Raw genomic sequence first — 16,175 nt, 5'->3', positions numbered from 1 at the left:
GACGGGAGCAAGGATCAAGACGTGCGTGGTCGCCAATGCTTTCCCATGACACAGGCAGGAAACAGGTTTGAAATAAGGGTACCTGGATTAGAGCTGGTGCCAACATGGGGTGACGACTATTTCAAAGAGAGGAATTTAGACAAAAGTCCTTTTGGCAGGGCCCTGCTAAGGAAATTTGTATTGTACCTGAAACAAAGCTGATACTTGCCTTAATTCCTTATCTCTTGGCTTAAAGCCCCTGCTTGTTTGTACTTCTGAAATCGAGTTTTGTGTGGGGCTGACTTAATAATGAGTATACCCAGAGCCTTAGCCGGACAGAGCTGTCTCAGCATTGTTGCCTTAGGAAAAAATTACCACAATTCTCTCTAATTTTACAGTATTTGCACAGAAGCATGGATCCATTCATAGTGCAAGAGTTCCAGAACAATGTCACATGCAGCATTTGCTTGCAGTATTTCCTGGATCCTGTCACAATGGAGTGTGGCCACAGCTTTTGCCGACCCTGCATCTACCTGTGCTGGGAAGAAGGCTCAGCGCCACTCTGCTGCCCAGAGTGTAGGCACAAGTCAGAGAAGACAAACTTTAAAACCAACATAAGACTTCAGAAACTGGCCACAGCTGTCAGGCTGGACAGAATGAGGCAGCACCCGAGCTCACATGGGCAGGTCTGTGGTATACACAGCGATGACACAGGACTCCTGGGTGACTTGGACAAGAACGTGTGCTGTGATTCTGTCTCTGAATCTTCAGGAGCCAACGGACATGGCCACAGCCAGATGCAGTTTGCTGCTGAGGAATCCAGGGTGAGTGATATCTGAAGAGCTGAGTAGGATCTCAGAGACCTCAAGTTGGAGAGAAAGATGTGGACTAAGGCTCCAGTGTAGTTGAGAAAGACACAGTAGATGTGGTATTTTCACTATATATTCCAAGAGGCTAGTATGTACTTCAATGCTGTGGCTCAGGTTGATCAAGTCTCAAGTTGGGTTGATTTGATCTGAAGGAGAGCCAATGTAGAAATAGTGTGCATGCACCCTCAGTCGGGGTTGATAGAGCCAGTGGTCTGCAACAGGTCCTGCTTCATGGAAAAGTCAAGTACACACAGCTTTTTCCATAAATGCTGTATACTGCCTTCGGGCTTTCTTCAGACATTCCATTGCAATGTTCTGTCATGTCCTTGTCCTAGAGATCAGATGTAAAATTGGTCATTTTGTGACACTATGAAGACATATTCTATATGAAAGCAAGAACAAAACACTAAAACAGAAAGGAAAGAAAGGAAAGGAAAATAAAGGAAAGGAAAGGAAAGGAAAGGAAAAAAATGAAAGAATTAGGAAAGGAAAGGAAGGAAAAGAAAGGAAAGGAAAAGAAAGGAAAGGAATAGGAATTGTAGAAAATGCCAGAGCCACTGCCATGTCAAATACATCAAGGAAGGGGAATAGACACTACCTCACCTCATTGTTTCCTAACCCTGAAATTATTTTACAGGGAACTGTTCTAAAGGAAATGAATGCTCTATGGGAATTTATGCAGGAACTGAAAATCCATGTTCCTGAGGAAATAAGGAGGAAGCAGTCCTTTATGGTAAGAATGAAAAGATTGGATGCAACGAACCTAACACCTTATACCTTTGAGCAATTTCCACTTCCTCTTCAAGGGGAGTGATTTCCTTACACCCAAAGCACAGTGTTGCAAGGATAACTCTCTCACTAGCTGAAAGAGCTCATGAGAAGGATACTACAGGAAATCATCATCCCAGCTATTCCTGATGCAACTTAGAAGTGTTACAAAAATCTTCTCAGACACACAAGTACTAAAATACAAATGAGAAAATAATAGTACCAAAGTGGAAAATTGAATAATTGCACAAATATCTGTGTACTGTATAATATTTAAGCATTAAAATGAAAAAAACAGACATAAAGGCCAGGAAGCAAAAGGTATAGAGATGAATAGAATTAGTGATGCAATTCGAACATTGATGAAGACTAGGGTGAGAGAAGAGACAGAAAGTGAGACAGCTATCTAGAGAGAGACCCTGAGTTCTTTCTGGAGTATATTTAAAGAGAAAGGACTAGAAGTGTGTAGAGGCATTCCTAGCACCCCACAGCACCTAGCAAATGGTGTGCTAACTCAACATACAACTGACTGATAAAGTATTTCTTGAGAGTTTTTCACTATTTGAAGATACATGTGACAGAGAGAGAGAAATACAAGCAGCTATCTTCCATATTCTGCTTCACTTCCCAAGTGGCAGGAAGATCCATGGCAATGTCAGGTTGAATGGAGCTGACTCACCCTCCACCACAGCCCTCATATGAGCCATCAAAGGCACAAGCCCTTAGGCCATGCATGCTGCCTTAGCACATTAGAATGAGCAAGATGTGAAGCAAAGAGGCTGAAACAGGTGCTCCCAGGGATAGTGGGGTCAACTCAGCAACTCAGCTAGTGATATCAGATGCTTCAAATTCCTGTTAAGTGTGCAGGTATGCAATTCTCACAAGCTAATCTCTCTACAGGAGTATGTGTCCCTAAGGGAGGAGATGATCAAGGCACAGTATCAGAAGATGCATATGCTTCTTCATGAGGAAGAAGAGCTGCATCTGCAGAGACTGCACAGCGAAGCACGGGAGCTTTTGCAGCAGCTCCAGGACCATGAATCGAGAATGACCCAACACATAGAATGCGTGAAAGAAAAATACAAAGAGCTGGTTGAGATGTGCCACAAGCCTGACATGGAGTTCCTGCAGGTGAGCAGGGAAGGGCCACGTTCAGAGACATGTTGGCTTCTCCGAGCAGATTGTCAGGACACTAAAATGTTAACTGCACCTGTAGCTACTCTCAGCTGCATGACACGTGTCAAAATGACTCAAAGATTTCATTGCCCTAAACACTTAATTCTGCATGGGCAGAAAATCGTTTCTGTATCTTTGCCATAATACATTGGATAAGATTCTCTACTTTGTAATCAAAAATGCTGCCCCCAGAAAAAAAGTTACCCAGAAACATAATCATGCCAGTGCAGCATGATTCTTATCCATTCTGAAAATAAGTAAGCTTCCTGTGTTGAGCAGGATCAGCCATCGAAACTTGAAAGGATTAGGAACGCATTTTCTCTAAGGAAACTGCAGCCAGGACTTGAGAATATATTGATATTGATATTAAAAAGACTAATTTGCACAACCATGGACAATGCTATAAACTTGTAATTGGCTACGTAGAAAAATATCTCCACAGCCTGTCTTCTAGAACACTCTGATCCTTATCTAAAATCAATTGGCTAAACAACTTGGAGGCTTTGCCTTTTGCTTGGGCCAGGATCAGTCACCTATTGCAATGCACTCTGCTTCTCAGACAGCTCTCTTCTCTGCTTAGCAATGTAGTCAAAAGTACTCAGCTCTCTGGAATGACAGCTGGGATTTGACCTTCAGCCTACATCCTGTGGCATCTCTTCACAGCTTCATGCTGAGGTCCATCTGTTTTGGGCATACACTGGAATTGCTTCATGAGGTAGCTCAGGTTCTGTTACTTTCAGATGTGGATATTTCCTAGCAACTAAAGCAAACCACATTCACAAAAATGATGAGTTTTCCACAAAAGTTCAGGAAAGAGTTCTCAAAAGTAACTGCTTTTTTGTCATTTTCTTTTTCTTGCAGAATGTGAAGACGGAATTGGAAAGGTGAGTGTAGAGCAACCATCTCTGATGGGTGAGAAATTGTGGCCCTAAAGATGAGTCAGGTGCTTGTAATGTGATATATTAACAGTTTTATCAGTCTGTGTCCCCAATTAGTTCAGCTGGGGTTCTCAGCACTTTCCTCCTTGGTGTAAGTTTAGAAGTGGCTGACTTCAAATGTGGCAATGTATGGTTCTGCAGAAAGAGTCTGTTTCACCCCGTCTGTCCTCTCTGCTCTTTCTGCTACTCCAATATCCCATCAAAGTGAATGGTGGGAAAGTAATATCAGCACAGGAAAGAGGAGGATTCCTCAGGATGGGGAGAGAAGGGAGGTTTTGCTCTTGGAAGTAGCAGTGAGCAGGCCTTGCTTTCTCCTAGAATTTCCCATTTCCAGGCAGGGCAGGATCAGGGGGATTCTCTCACTCAGCTTCCCCAGGACCAGGGCTGCCAGGCTGGAATTGCTTTTCCTTGTATGGCAGACAAGCCCCAAGCCTCCTGGCTCGGAGGATGTCTCACAGATGTACTGCTGGGGATGATTGCTGGTAAATTGCCCATAGATGATTGCCTGTGATTTTGGATCTATGTAATTGTCAGAACTTGGTGTCTGGCACTGTGGCCTAGCAGCTAAACTCCTCACCTTGAATGCGCTGGCAATCAATATGGGTGCCGGTTCTAATCCCGGCAACTCCACGTCCCACCCTGCTTCCTGCTTGTGGCCTGGGAAGGCAGTCGAGGACAGCCCAAAACCTTGGAATTCTGATCCCATGTGGGAGACCTGGAGGAAGTTTCTTGCTCCTGGCTTCGGATCAGCGCAGCACCGGACATTGTGGCCACTTGGAGAGTGAATCATTGGAAGAAAGATCTTCTTCTCTGTCTCTAATCCTCTCTGTGTATTTGCCTTTGTAATAAAAAAAGAATCTTAAAAAAAGAGAGAGAGGGGCCCGGCGGCATGGCCTAGTGGCTAAAGTCCTCGCCTTGAAAGCCCCGGGATCCCATATGGGCGCCGGTTCTAATCCCGGCAGCTCCACTTCCCATCCAGCTCCCTGCTTGTGGCCTGGGAAAGCAGTGGAGGACGGCCCAAAGCTTTGGGACCCTGCACCCGCGTGGGAGACCCGGAAGAGGTTCCTGGTTCCGGGCTTCGGATTGGCGCGCACCGGCCCGTTGCGGCTCACTTGGGGAGTGAAACATCGGATGGAAGATCTTCCTCTCTGTCTCTCCTCCTCTCTGTATATCCGGCTTTCCAATAATAATAAAATCTTAAAAAAAAAAAAAAAAAAGAGAGAGAGAGAGAGAAAAGATTGCCAGAACTCTACTTTCCCTGAACTAGGGGATCCTGGTAGGATAAGCATGGTGGCCAATATTTCAGGGATGGAAAACACCTCAGAAGGTGAGGTGATCCGATGTGATGTGATATTCAGCCTAATGAACCATTTTATCGCAATGAAGTAGTGAGCGAAATTTACCTTCAAAAACCTGCAAAATTAAAACCTTCAAGCAAAATTGCTTGGGTACTCTCTAGATGTCTTGGTGCCTGTGTGATTGCCCCTGCCTGAAGTGCTACGTGTTGTTCCTCACAGAGCAGAGCTCATGCTGAGATACAGGCCCCAGCCAGTGGACCCTGTGCTGACTTCTTGGAGCATCAGTGGACTTCGACAGATGCTGAATAATTTCAGAGGTAAGCATCAGCCTGCATCAGTCTAGCTGTCATTGCCTTCTTCAGTGGGTGGCACATGAGCCATTTCCCATATTAGTCCATGTTGTGCACCTGGAAACACAATAGGGTTTACTAAAATTTTACTTTGCCCTTTGTTGAATCACTTTACAGTGATCCAAACTGAGCTTTGTAGTGAAGCTTGCCAACAGGCAGATGATCTTGGCTCACTGGCAGGGAGCTGGATTGCAAGTGCATCTGACTGGGAACAAACCGGCCCCCATGAGGAATATCGGCTCCCATAGTCAATATTTTGATCTTCATTTTCACTGTAATTTAAATTTTTTGAAGCAACAAAGTCCTTAATCTTGGTAGCATGACAGCAAACTGAACATATGCCTTCTGTTTTTTTGTCCGTATCTTGTTTTTTACTAGGAGGACACCTGAATTGATTCTATGCACAGAAAAAAGATAGATAGATTTGATTTTAGAACATGGAAATGGTAATTCATTGACTAATTTTTGTTTGTTTCTTTTTGCAGGGCCTAATGGTTTGAAAAAGAAAGTGGCGAGTCGCTACCTACTCCTTTCTGAGGAGCTCAGATATCAAATATTTGGAGAACACCACGATGCTGCCAGTCAAGTCCCAAGAGCACAGAGTTTTGTTGCGTGGGGTGCACCGACCTTCCGCTCTGGCAAGCATTACTTCGAGGTGGATGTATCGCACTCCTCCACCTGGATTCTAGGACTCTGTAGTGATTCCAGCTTGGAAGACCCCGATACCATTATTAACACAGAGGGTGCATTTTTCCTTTATTCCATGAAGTGCGGTGATGGTCACATCCTCTGCACCAGTTCTCCATTATTACATCACTATGTGGAGAGGCCTGTGGGTCTGGTTGGGGTGTTTCTTGATTGTGAATATGGAATGGTGAGCTTCTATGATGTTTCCCAAAGTTCACTCATACATTGTTTCCCTCCAAACTCCTTCTCCTCCTTTCTGAAGCCCTTTCTTTGCATGGGTACTGCATAAATTGCCACATTTTATAATTGTTTCAGTTGAATGTCAGAGTGGATAATCTAACTGTCTTAAAATCTTTCTCATGGGAGACATCACAGTCTTTATATGCCTTGTACCTAAGAGAGGGTAGATTAATTTTCACCCCCATATGTTTCTAATTTGGACAACCACATTGCATGTATGAAACCTTATATGAAATTTAACTTTAATAAAGAATATTGTAACCAATACTCGTCTGATTCTAGTACCTGTTCAGTACCCCCTATAGGAATCCAACACCCATTTATGAGCCAACAATTCTTGCACTTTTAATTTGGTGCATTTCTTTTTTAATATATATAGATACATTGAATATATCTATATATATATTTTAAAAATCTATTGCATTATGTGACACAGTTTCATAGACTCTGGGATTGCTCCCACCCTTCCCCGTACCCTCCCTTCTTGGGTGATTCCTCCACCTTGTTGCTGTATTACATTTCAAAATCAGTCAAGATTCTTTGATTGCAAGCATGTACCAAGCATAGGGTCCAGCATCTTATTGTCCAGGTAAATTCAACGGTTTCTTGAGGAGACCATCTCTGGTCTGAAGGCAGAGCTGACAGAATATCATCCCAATCAATGTAAGGCCACAACATAACATCAACAACAATTTACAACATTATGGAATTAATTGACATGGTATTGAGTAACCAATATGTTAAAAGAATTGTAAGTTCTTAACTACATTCTGTGACTCCTTCATTGACATTTCAGTTTTAGTTTGTACACAGAACCAGCTGCTATACACCTTAAAATGGCTATAGAGTACTCTTCAGCTGTCTCGGGTCTATTTCCATTTTAGTATTTATAGTTTATAAATAGTTTATAGTTTATAGTGTTGAAGCATAATTTTGCTCAACTTGGCATATTTTAGGACAGTCTAAACTGAGTTATAACTCTAACAAGGCATATGTCAACAATTGAGGTGCAGAACAGTTTTAGGAGGAGTGTGCAGAGAAATCTTCAATACCTTAGTGAGGAGTAACTAATCTTTATGTCTTTCCTACTAAGGTATGTGTGAGTCCACACTGAGCATTTCCTGTCTGGTTCTAAGCTTTCCTTGTTGTTCTTTGTCCATTCTAATTTGTGTGTGTGTGTGTGTGTGTGTGTGTGTGTGTGTGTGTGTTTTGGGTCTGCCTCTAGAGTGACCCAGATGGTCATTGCAAGAGGGTGGGGATTCAAAGTTGGGACTAAGTAAAACCGTAGTCCCGAAGGAAATTTACTCTTCTGTTTCTGTGGATCACTCAGGGTTCCTGGATGTGGTTCCAGTGACCCGGGATTTGGGCTAGGAAGGATTTGGCAAGGAAAGATTTGGGCTACTTCCATCACATGTGGTAGATCCAAATGGGGGTGGGTAACCTCAGAGATCTCGGCCTCCGGAGGCACTCCAATTCCCCGTGGTCTCTTTGGCAGTGGGATGTAGTCCTTGGTGTCCATACTGATAGTCCTTGGTGAGAATTCAGGAGTCTCCAGGGTTGGAATAAAAGCATCCTCCTGTCTCTCTGCTCCACTCTGCTGTCCCCCCACACCCCCACTCTGTGCATATGAACTGCTGTTAAGAAGTTTTCAGGACTGCTCTTGATTCCCCCTGGATGTCTTTGTAGTTTTACTGTTGTCTAATGCTGATTTGAATCTGTTGGCTATAAGTCACCTGTTATGTTCCTGATAGGTTATACCTCACGTCTTCCTCACACATTCTAAGGAGATGGAAGATTTCTCTGCTCTCCCACCGCATTTCTGAGTTGCATAGGGTTTTAAAAGTATATTAGGTTTTATCTCAGATTAAGGCAAACATGTGGTATTTAACCTTTTGGGATTGGTTCATTTCTCTTAGCATGATGGATTCCAGTCGGGCCCATTTGACCACAAAGAACTGCATTTCGTTTTTTTTTTAATAGCTGAGTAGTATTCCATAGAGTAGATGAACCATAGCTTTCTTATCCAGTCTTCTATTGATGGGCATTTTGGTTGCTTCCAGGTTTTTGCAATTGTAGATTGTGCTGCTATGAACATAGACGTGCATGCTGGTTTCTTGTGTAGGAGATGTTTTGGATGTATCCCTAGGAGTGCTATTGCTGGATCATATGGTATGTTGATTTTCAGTTGTTTGAGTATTTGCCAAACTGATTCCCATAGAGCTTGTGCAAGTCTGCAGTCCCACCAGCAGTGGAGAAGGGTTCCCTTTTCCCCACATCCTCGCCAGCAAGTGTTGGTGGTATTATGTATTAACCTGTAATGGGGAGGGAGTGCAGGGAAATCTTTCCGGACCATAAAAAGAGTGAAAACAAAGTACAATATAGCCTATCAAGATCAAATCTCCACTGTATTTTTAATTTGCTCTTCTGTGTTCTTCATTTCTGATATATCAGCCTTAATTTGATGTATTACTGCTATTTCTTCTTTGAACTGTTCATACTTTTCATTGTTTTTATTATTATTTTTACTATTATTATTATTAATTATTTTGCATTATGTGACAGTTTCATAGGCTCTGGGAATCCTCCCCTCCCCACGCCCCTCCCCCCTGGTGGATTCCTCCACCTTGATGCAGTATTACAGTTCAAATTCAATCAAGATTCTTTCCTTGCATATGTATACCAAGCATAGAGTCCAGCTACTTATTGTCCGGATGGGTTGAACAGGTTCTTGGGGAGACCATTTCTGGTCCGAAGATAGGGCTGGTAAAATATCATCCCAGTCAAATAAGAGTCCCAATATAACATCAACAGCAGTTTGCAACATTATGGAATTGACATGGTTTTGAGTAAACAGTATGTTGAAAAAAAAAAAAAAAAAAGCAAGTTCTTAACCACAATCTATGCTTAGCTCATTGACATTTCAATTTTAGTTTATATACAGGACCGGCTGCTATATACCTTAAAATGGCTATAAGGTACCATTCAGCTGTCTCGTGTCTATTTCATTTTAGTATTTAGCCATTTGTTGTGTTGAAGTATAATTTTTCTGATCTTCGCAGATTTTAGGGTAATCTAGACTGGCTTGTAACTCTAACAAGACATTTGTCAACAATTAAGGTGCAGAACATTTTTTTGAGGGGGGGGTTTGTGCAGGGAAATCCCCAACACCATGGTGAGGAGTGACTTATCTTTGTGTTCCACCCAGCGAGGCATGAGCCAATCCACGCCATCTCTTTCCTGTCAGATTCCAAGCTCTACTTTTTGTTGTTTGTCTATTTATTTTAGGTTTTTTTAGTTTGTATGATTGTTTGCTACGAGGGGTTTTTGGAGCGATCCTGATGGTCACTGCGAGGGAGTTGGGGGTCCAGAGTTGGAGCCAGGCTCGGACCAGAGAAAGCTCTCCTCCCTGGTCCCGAAGGACATTTATCGTTCTTCTGTGTCTGCGGACCGCTCAGGGCTTTTGGTTGTCTTTCCGATGATGTTGGTTTCTGCACGGTAGTGTTTTGACTTCTTCCATCCCCTGTGGAAGCTCCGGTTGGGGGTGGGTGACCTCAGAGTAGGCCCTGCCTTTCTAAAAAAGACTCCAAAAACAGTAGAAATCGAGACCAAAATAAACAATTGGGACCTCATCAAACTAAGAAGCTTTTGTACAGCAAGGGAAACAATCAACAAAGTAAAAAAAACAACCTACAGAATGGGAGAAGATCTTTGCACACTACATAGGAGATAGAGGGCTGGTCTCCAGAATATACAAAGAACTCCAGAGAAACCAGAACACCAGAACAAACAAACTGCTCAAGAAATGGCATGGGAAATGGGCAGACATTTCACAAAAGAGCAAACCCAAATGGCAAACAAGCATATGAAAAACTGTTCAAGTTCCCTGGCAATAAGGGAAATCCAAATGAAGACAACAATGAGGTGCCACCTAACTCCAGTAAGGATGGCACACATACATGATACCACCAACACTTGCTGGCGAGGATGTGGGGAAAAGGGAACCCTTCTCCACTGCTGGTGGGACTGCAGACTTGCACAAGCTCTATGGGAATCAGTTTGGCAAATACTCAAACAACTGAAAATCAACATACCATATGATCCAGCAATAGCACTCTTAGGGATGTATCCCAAGCATCTCCTACACAAGAAACCAGCATGCACACCTATGTTCATAGCAGCACAATCTACAATCGCAAAAACCTGGAAGCAACCAAAATGCCCATCAATAGAAGACTGGATAAGAAAGCTATGGTTCATCTACTCTATGGAATACTACTCAGCTATTAAAAAAAAAAACGAAATGCAGTTCTTTGTGGTCAAATGGGCCCGACTGGAATCCATCATGCTAAGAGAAATGAACCAATCCCAAAAGGTTAAATACCACATGTTTGCCTTAATCTGAGATGATAAGATGACAACTTGGAAGATAGTACCTGTATATTGTAATATTAGTGCAATCTATAACAACCTGTATCCAATGTAATAAGATAATGTGATATAAACAATAAACCAACAATTACTTCAAAATACTTAAGATCTACATCGAAAAACTGTAAAACCTACTTTACCCTCAATAAGCTATGTTAATCCGTGATGGGGAGGGAGTGCAGAGAAGTCTTTCAGGACCATAAAAAGAGTGAGGAAAAAGTACAATATAGCCTATCAAGATCAAATCTGGTAATTCAAAGACAACAGACTCAAAGCGGCACTAAACAACAATAAAACTACTATACCAATGCATGAGGGGGGAATTGGGTGCGATCCTGACAACCTCTTAACAGGAGGTCATGTGCGTGCAGCAGGAGGGCACTCCAGATTGGAGCAGGTGGTAAGGAGGAAGCTTGGATCCCAACCATGAAGACTCCCAGACCTTCACCACAAACTATTAATATGAGCAACAAGAACTACGTCCCAACTGCCTAGGAGGCCACAGGGAATTGGATGCCCTCGGAGGCCATACTTCTTATTGTTGACCAGCAGCTTTGCAGCAAGTTTTCTGAGTTCTTCGTCTCTCATTTTCTCAATGTCTTCCTCAGTTAACTGTGAGAGTGGGCTAAGCTTTTACTCTTTTGTTGGAAAGTTTTCAGTAAGATTCATAGTGCTTTTGTCTCGTCTTTTACCTTTTGTAGTTGCCAGTCTGTTTGACGAAATCATCTCTATGATGTATTACCTACAGGTGAATAAGTTGATTTTTATGTTCAATTAGTGCCCTGGATTTGGAAAACACAGCTGTCCTGAATAACTGCTTTGTCTGTGGCACTGATTTTAATAGCAGCACTGAGATTGTCACCCCTGATGTCCATAAGTCTGAGTACCTCCTGAGGTTATTTTGGGTGGTGTTGGTGGTGTGCCTTGTCGGGGATGTTTTTTCCTGTGGAGCCTGAGCAGTGCTCTAAGATGGTGGTATTTTTGTCCCCAGGTCCGTTCTTGGGCTACTCAGCTGTCACCCCTTCAGTGTAACAGTGTCTGGTCCCATGACACTGTTATCTGAGTGCTGCTAAAATAGCGCATGCACAGTTTACCACTCCTCCTCTTGCAGTTTAATCAGTGTTCGGAGCACTTGCCTCAGTGTCCAAGATGGGGCCCGTAGGGGCACCAACAAAGATCAGGGGGCTGTCGGCCCTCAGCTCCAGGAACCACACAGACCCTAGGCTGCAAGGCTGGTGCTGTAGGCTCAGCTCAGCGCGATTAGATACTAACATGCCCACTTTGGATCTTCGCTTGGGGTTCACACTTGCTGCCCTGCTACCCAAGATGGCCCCAGGCCGAGATTTGCGACTGCTGGCTTTCAGCTCCAGGGACCACACCTACCCTACAGGGAGTGAAGCTGCTGCTCCCTTCCCCCCTTGGATCAGTTCCATGTGAGCAGCCAGAAAGGAGTCTCTGTGCTGCTCTGTCAACTCCATGTTCCGCCTCTCCACACAAAATGTTGCCCTGAGTCCCCTACTCTCTCCACCTGTGGCTCGTCCAAGTCACTCAGCTTGAATGTCTGCTCCCAGACTATACTCGCTTTCTAAGCTCCCCATGCGGTCCCTGGCTCTCACCTGACAGTGTGGAGGCCACTGCTGGGTGTCTGGCTGGCACTGGATCGCAGGAGGCTGGATTACTGGTGTCTGAGTTGCTGCTCGCTGACTGCTGCTGGGTTCTTCACTCCACTACAACACTGCTGTCTCATTTCTGCAGCTTCCCTGTTTCCAGGGGAGTTCCAGGCATCCCCTGCTTACTGCCTGAGCTGTATTTTTTCCCTGTAATCTACTTATTGTAGTTCTCCCTGCCTAAAGATTCTCCGTCTTATCAAACGTGTCTGTACCTTATGCCACCATCTTGCCTCCCCCCGTGATATCAATTTTAATATGTCCCTCTTCTTTTTGATGTAATTTACTTGAGCCTACTTTTTGATGAATCTAGTAAAAGGTTTATTGATTTTGTTTTCCGTTTAAGAACAATTAATGTTTTCCTTTATCTTCAGAGTTGCTGAATATTGTTTTTATTCATTTCTACATTAATCTTTATTTTGAATTTCCTTTTTCTACTCCTAGACTTGGCTTCTTATTTTTCTGAGACTTGAAGATCAGTACTTAGGATATCATTTGATATTTTTGTTGTTATTTTTCAGGTGTTGGCCATGAAAAGCAAACTTTTGCTATTTGTATTTCTCTGATGATGGTTGGTTCTTTCTCGTTGGCAGTAGGAAGTATAGTTGCAAATAAGAGTATGCTTTGGTTGCCATATAAATATACTATAAAATGTGTGTCTTGAATCTCAGTAATTCATTTCTTATGACTCTTTTATGAATTTTAATTTGATGATGTTTACACCGTTGAGAAGGGAGCATGCATGCACATGTGGCTACTGATTAAACTAGGAAGGATCAGAATTAGGGGGAAGTGGATGAGACCATTGTTTCCAAATCTTCTTCCTCCTGTGTCTGGGGGATGGTGAAGAGAAGGAGAAAAGAACCCTGGGGTGTGGAATGGCCATCTTATTTTCCAGGGTCCCCGATATGGAGCATGCTCTGAGGATTTCTTTCAAGTGCTTTCTTTAAGAAATCCTTCCAAGGTCCATTGGTTGACATTCCAACTGGAGTTTCTATTCAGTCAGATCTTGACTGTCAACACTTGGCTGGATTAGTTGTACAATCTTTATCTACCCTCCTTCATCTACAGGCTCCAACAGACTGCCATATCCCCTGTGTGCATCTGAGCATGTTCATTCAGCAAATGAGGAGGCCCAGTACTGACACATGAACTCCAAAGTTAATGCACAGATTCCACATTTGTCCACATTTTTGGAGTTCTGACTGCATTGGTTCAGTGATGGTTTCCTGAAGAAATCATAGACATTTTTGTTTACTTCCCAGTCCAGGGTCCATCTCGGTGTGTAAGCTACATCAGCCTATGCACACACTGATGGTTGCAGTTGCTGGAAAAGTTTTGTCTCCAATCCCATCTCTTATACAAACCAGTCGATGCTGTGGTGGAGCCCAACCATGCCCATCCCACATTCAGCTCTCATGTACACCATTTGGGAACTGCACCCCAATCAAAGTGACACCTAATAACCTATACTAGGTCTGTCCTGCCATGGTTCCTTTCAATGTTGTTTTGAACAGCAGACTGCTTTGTGCTGCAGCCTGGACCAGTGTTTCCTGTTCCCAATCCCCGTATTCATGAGTGTCAGAGGGTTCCATGGTCATGTGTAGCTCAGATCTTTACGACTCTCAGCTCTTGGGTCAGCCTGCAGAAATTGCAGTTCCACAGGTTGAACTCACCTATTCCCCACAGGATCTGCCCCAGACCTGGTTCTCATGCAAGCCTGTCAGTATCATGACCCAATCTCACATTATCTTCCCCTTCTATGAAACTCATTGGCAGTAGTGCAATCTTTCCCTGCCAGACAGGCCCCCAGCCCTACCTTAATTGTGCACTGGTGGGTGATGGTAGTCCTTGTTAACCATCCCAGCTCACGTTTCCCATGTGGGCATGTGTACTCATCTGACCCAGAAATTTCTTCAGTTCTACCATCCACACCACTAGATGTTTCCCCACTCATTTACCTGCAAGTAAAATGGCTTGTGGATAGGAAACAGATTAGCTAGGACACACACTGGCACCTTTATGGCATCCCGGCACATGCAAGATGAGGGCTTTCACACCTAGGCTATTGTGCCAGGCCCCCTTTCCAATTTCTCTATCTGTCGTTTTCAAATAAATAAATCTTTCAAAAAAGGGAAACAAAAAAATCCCAAATATAAATGGAAGTCATGTTTCACTAGGAAATGTTAGGTTTTTTTTTTTTTTTTTTTTTGATTGTACTTGTAGTATGAGCTCTTTGGATTATTAAAGTTCCTATATCACTTTTTTTAAACTTTGTTTTTATTTTTATTACAAAATCAGATATATAGAGAGGAAGAAAGACAGTGAAGATCTTCCATCTAATGATTCACTCCACAAGTGACTTTAAAGGCTGGTGCAGGGCCGATCTGAAGCCAGGAGCCAGGAACTCCCTCCAGGTCTCCCACGTGGGTGCAGGTCCCAAAACTTTGTGCTGTCTTCGACTGCTTTCCCAGGCCACAGGCAGGAAGCAGGAATGGAAGTGTAGCTGGAAGGGAAGTGGAGCTGCCTTGATTAGAACCCTCACCCATATGGGATCCCAGCATGTTCAAGGTGAGGACTTTAGCTGCTATTCCACAGCACTGGGTCCTCTGTTTCACTCTTATTAATTTGTCAAGTATTATGATACAGGAAGTTCCATGTGTTGTTCAAATTGGCAACTTGTATCTTTCAAGCTCCTTGTGACGTTAACAACGTAAACATCCTCTGTTCGGTAAGGAAATGATCAAAGACCTCAGCTGGTAGTTCTCAAAATGTACCCATTTGGGAAATGTAAATCAAAATCACAGCAAGATATCTCAACCCTATCAGAATGACTATTATTATATAGAAGAAAGGGTAATAAATACTGGTGAGGAAGTAAAAAATGGGAGCTTTTCTACCATGTTGATGGAGTTATCAATTAAGTCAGCATGTGAAAAATAGTATAAAATTTCTTACATATTTAGAAAATTAGATTTCTGGGCCCAACGTGCTGGCCTAGCAGCTAAACTCCTCGTCTTCAACATGCTCGGATCCCATATGAGTGCTTGTTCCAATCCCAGCATTCCTGCTTCCCATCCTGTGGCCTGGGAAAGCAGTCGAGTTTGGAGCACAACCTTGGGACCCTGCACCTGCATGGGAGACCTGAAAGACCTCCTGGATCCTGTCTTCAGGTTGGCACAGCACCAGCTGTTGAAACCTCTTGGGCAATGAATCATCAAATGGAAGACCATCTTTTCTCTCACTCTTTTTTCTCTGTATATCTGACTTTGCAATAAAAACAAGTAAATCTCTTTAAAAAGGTTAAATAAAATTTAAAACTTGAAATAAAATTTAAAATATTAAATTTAAGATTACTGTAAGTTTGAGCAATCTCTCTACTAGTTGTATTTTCTGAAAGTTATGAACAGATTGTGTAAAAGAGATACCATCTTTATATAGCAGCACTATTCATAATACACAAGATATGGAATGAATTGAGGTGTCCTTCATTATATAATTGAATAAGGAAATGTAGTATTGTCCTGTCCAGCAGGACAGTCAACGGGGTCGCAGCCAACCTAGGAGAGAATGAAGGGACAAGAGACACAAAGAATGGACAGCAAGACAGTAGGTCTGATCAAGCTGTCAGTTTATTGATTTCAACTGAGGGTTTTTATATTCTTCAGTAACTAAGGCTCAGGGAAAGAGAAACTGGGACGCAAGCCATGGTCTCAAGACCGATTGTTCTTGAGCAGCCACCATATCAACAATAGTAACCAACATATCGACAATA

At 43.0% G+C, this 16,175-nt stretch overlaps 1 protein-coding gene across 1 annotated transcript; it reads left to right on the top strand.

The window, feature by feature from the left end:
• The first annotated feature begins 473 nt into the window (after positions 1–473).
• LOC131483047 (tripartite motif-containing protein 64-like) lies at positions 474–11,450 on the top strand. The gene is made up of 7 exons (XM_058679912.1): positions 474–803; positions 1,486–1,581; positions 2,517–2,747; positions 3,654–3,676; positions 5,248–5,345; positions 5,864–6,146; positions 11,435–11,450. Exons 1-7 carry the CDS (start codon positions 474–476, stop codon positions 11,448–11,450), a joined length of 1,077 nt encoding a protein of 358 aa, XP_058535895.1.
• The last annotated feature ends 4,725 nt before the right edge of the window (positions 11,451–16,175 follow it).

This window comes from Ochotona princeps, chromosome 22, assembly GCF_030435755.1.
Source record: "Ochotona princeps isolate mOchPri1 chromosome 22, mOchPri1.hap1, whole genome shotgun sequence".
Lineage (NCBI taxonomy): Eukaryota > Metazoa > Chordata > Mammalia > Lagomorpha > Ochotonidae > Ochotona > Ochotona princeps.
Note: the sequence above shows the minus strand (reverse complement) of the source record. Positions and strands in the feature narration are given on the sequence as shown.

Excerpts from the sequence above, each read along its gene's own strand:
- LOC131483047 (XM_058679912.1), top strand. The coding sequence starts at position 474 with ATGGAGTGTGGCCACAGCTTTTGCCGACCCTGCATCTACCTGTGCTGG. Across the intron at positions 804-1,485 it reads TTGCTGCTGAGGAATCCAGG|GGAACTGTTCTAAAGGAAAT; the intron begins GTGAGTGATATC and ends ATTATTTTACAG. Across the intron at positions 3,677-5,247 it reads GTGAAGACGGAATTGGAAAG|AGCAGAGCTCATGCTGAGAT; the intron begins GTGAGTGTAGAG and ends TGTTCCTCACAG.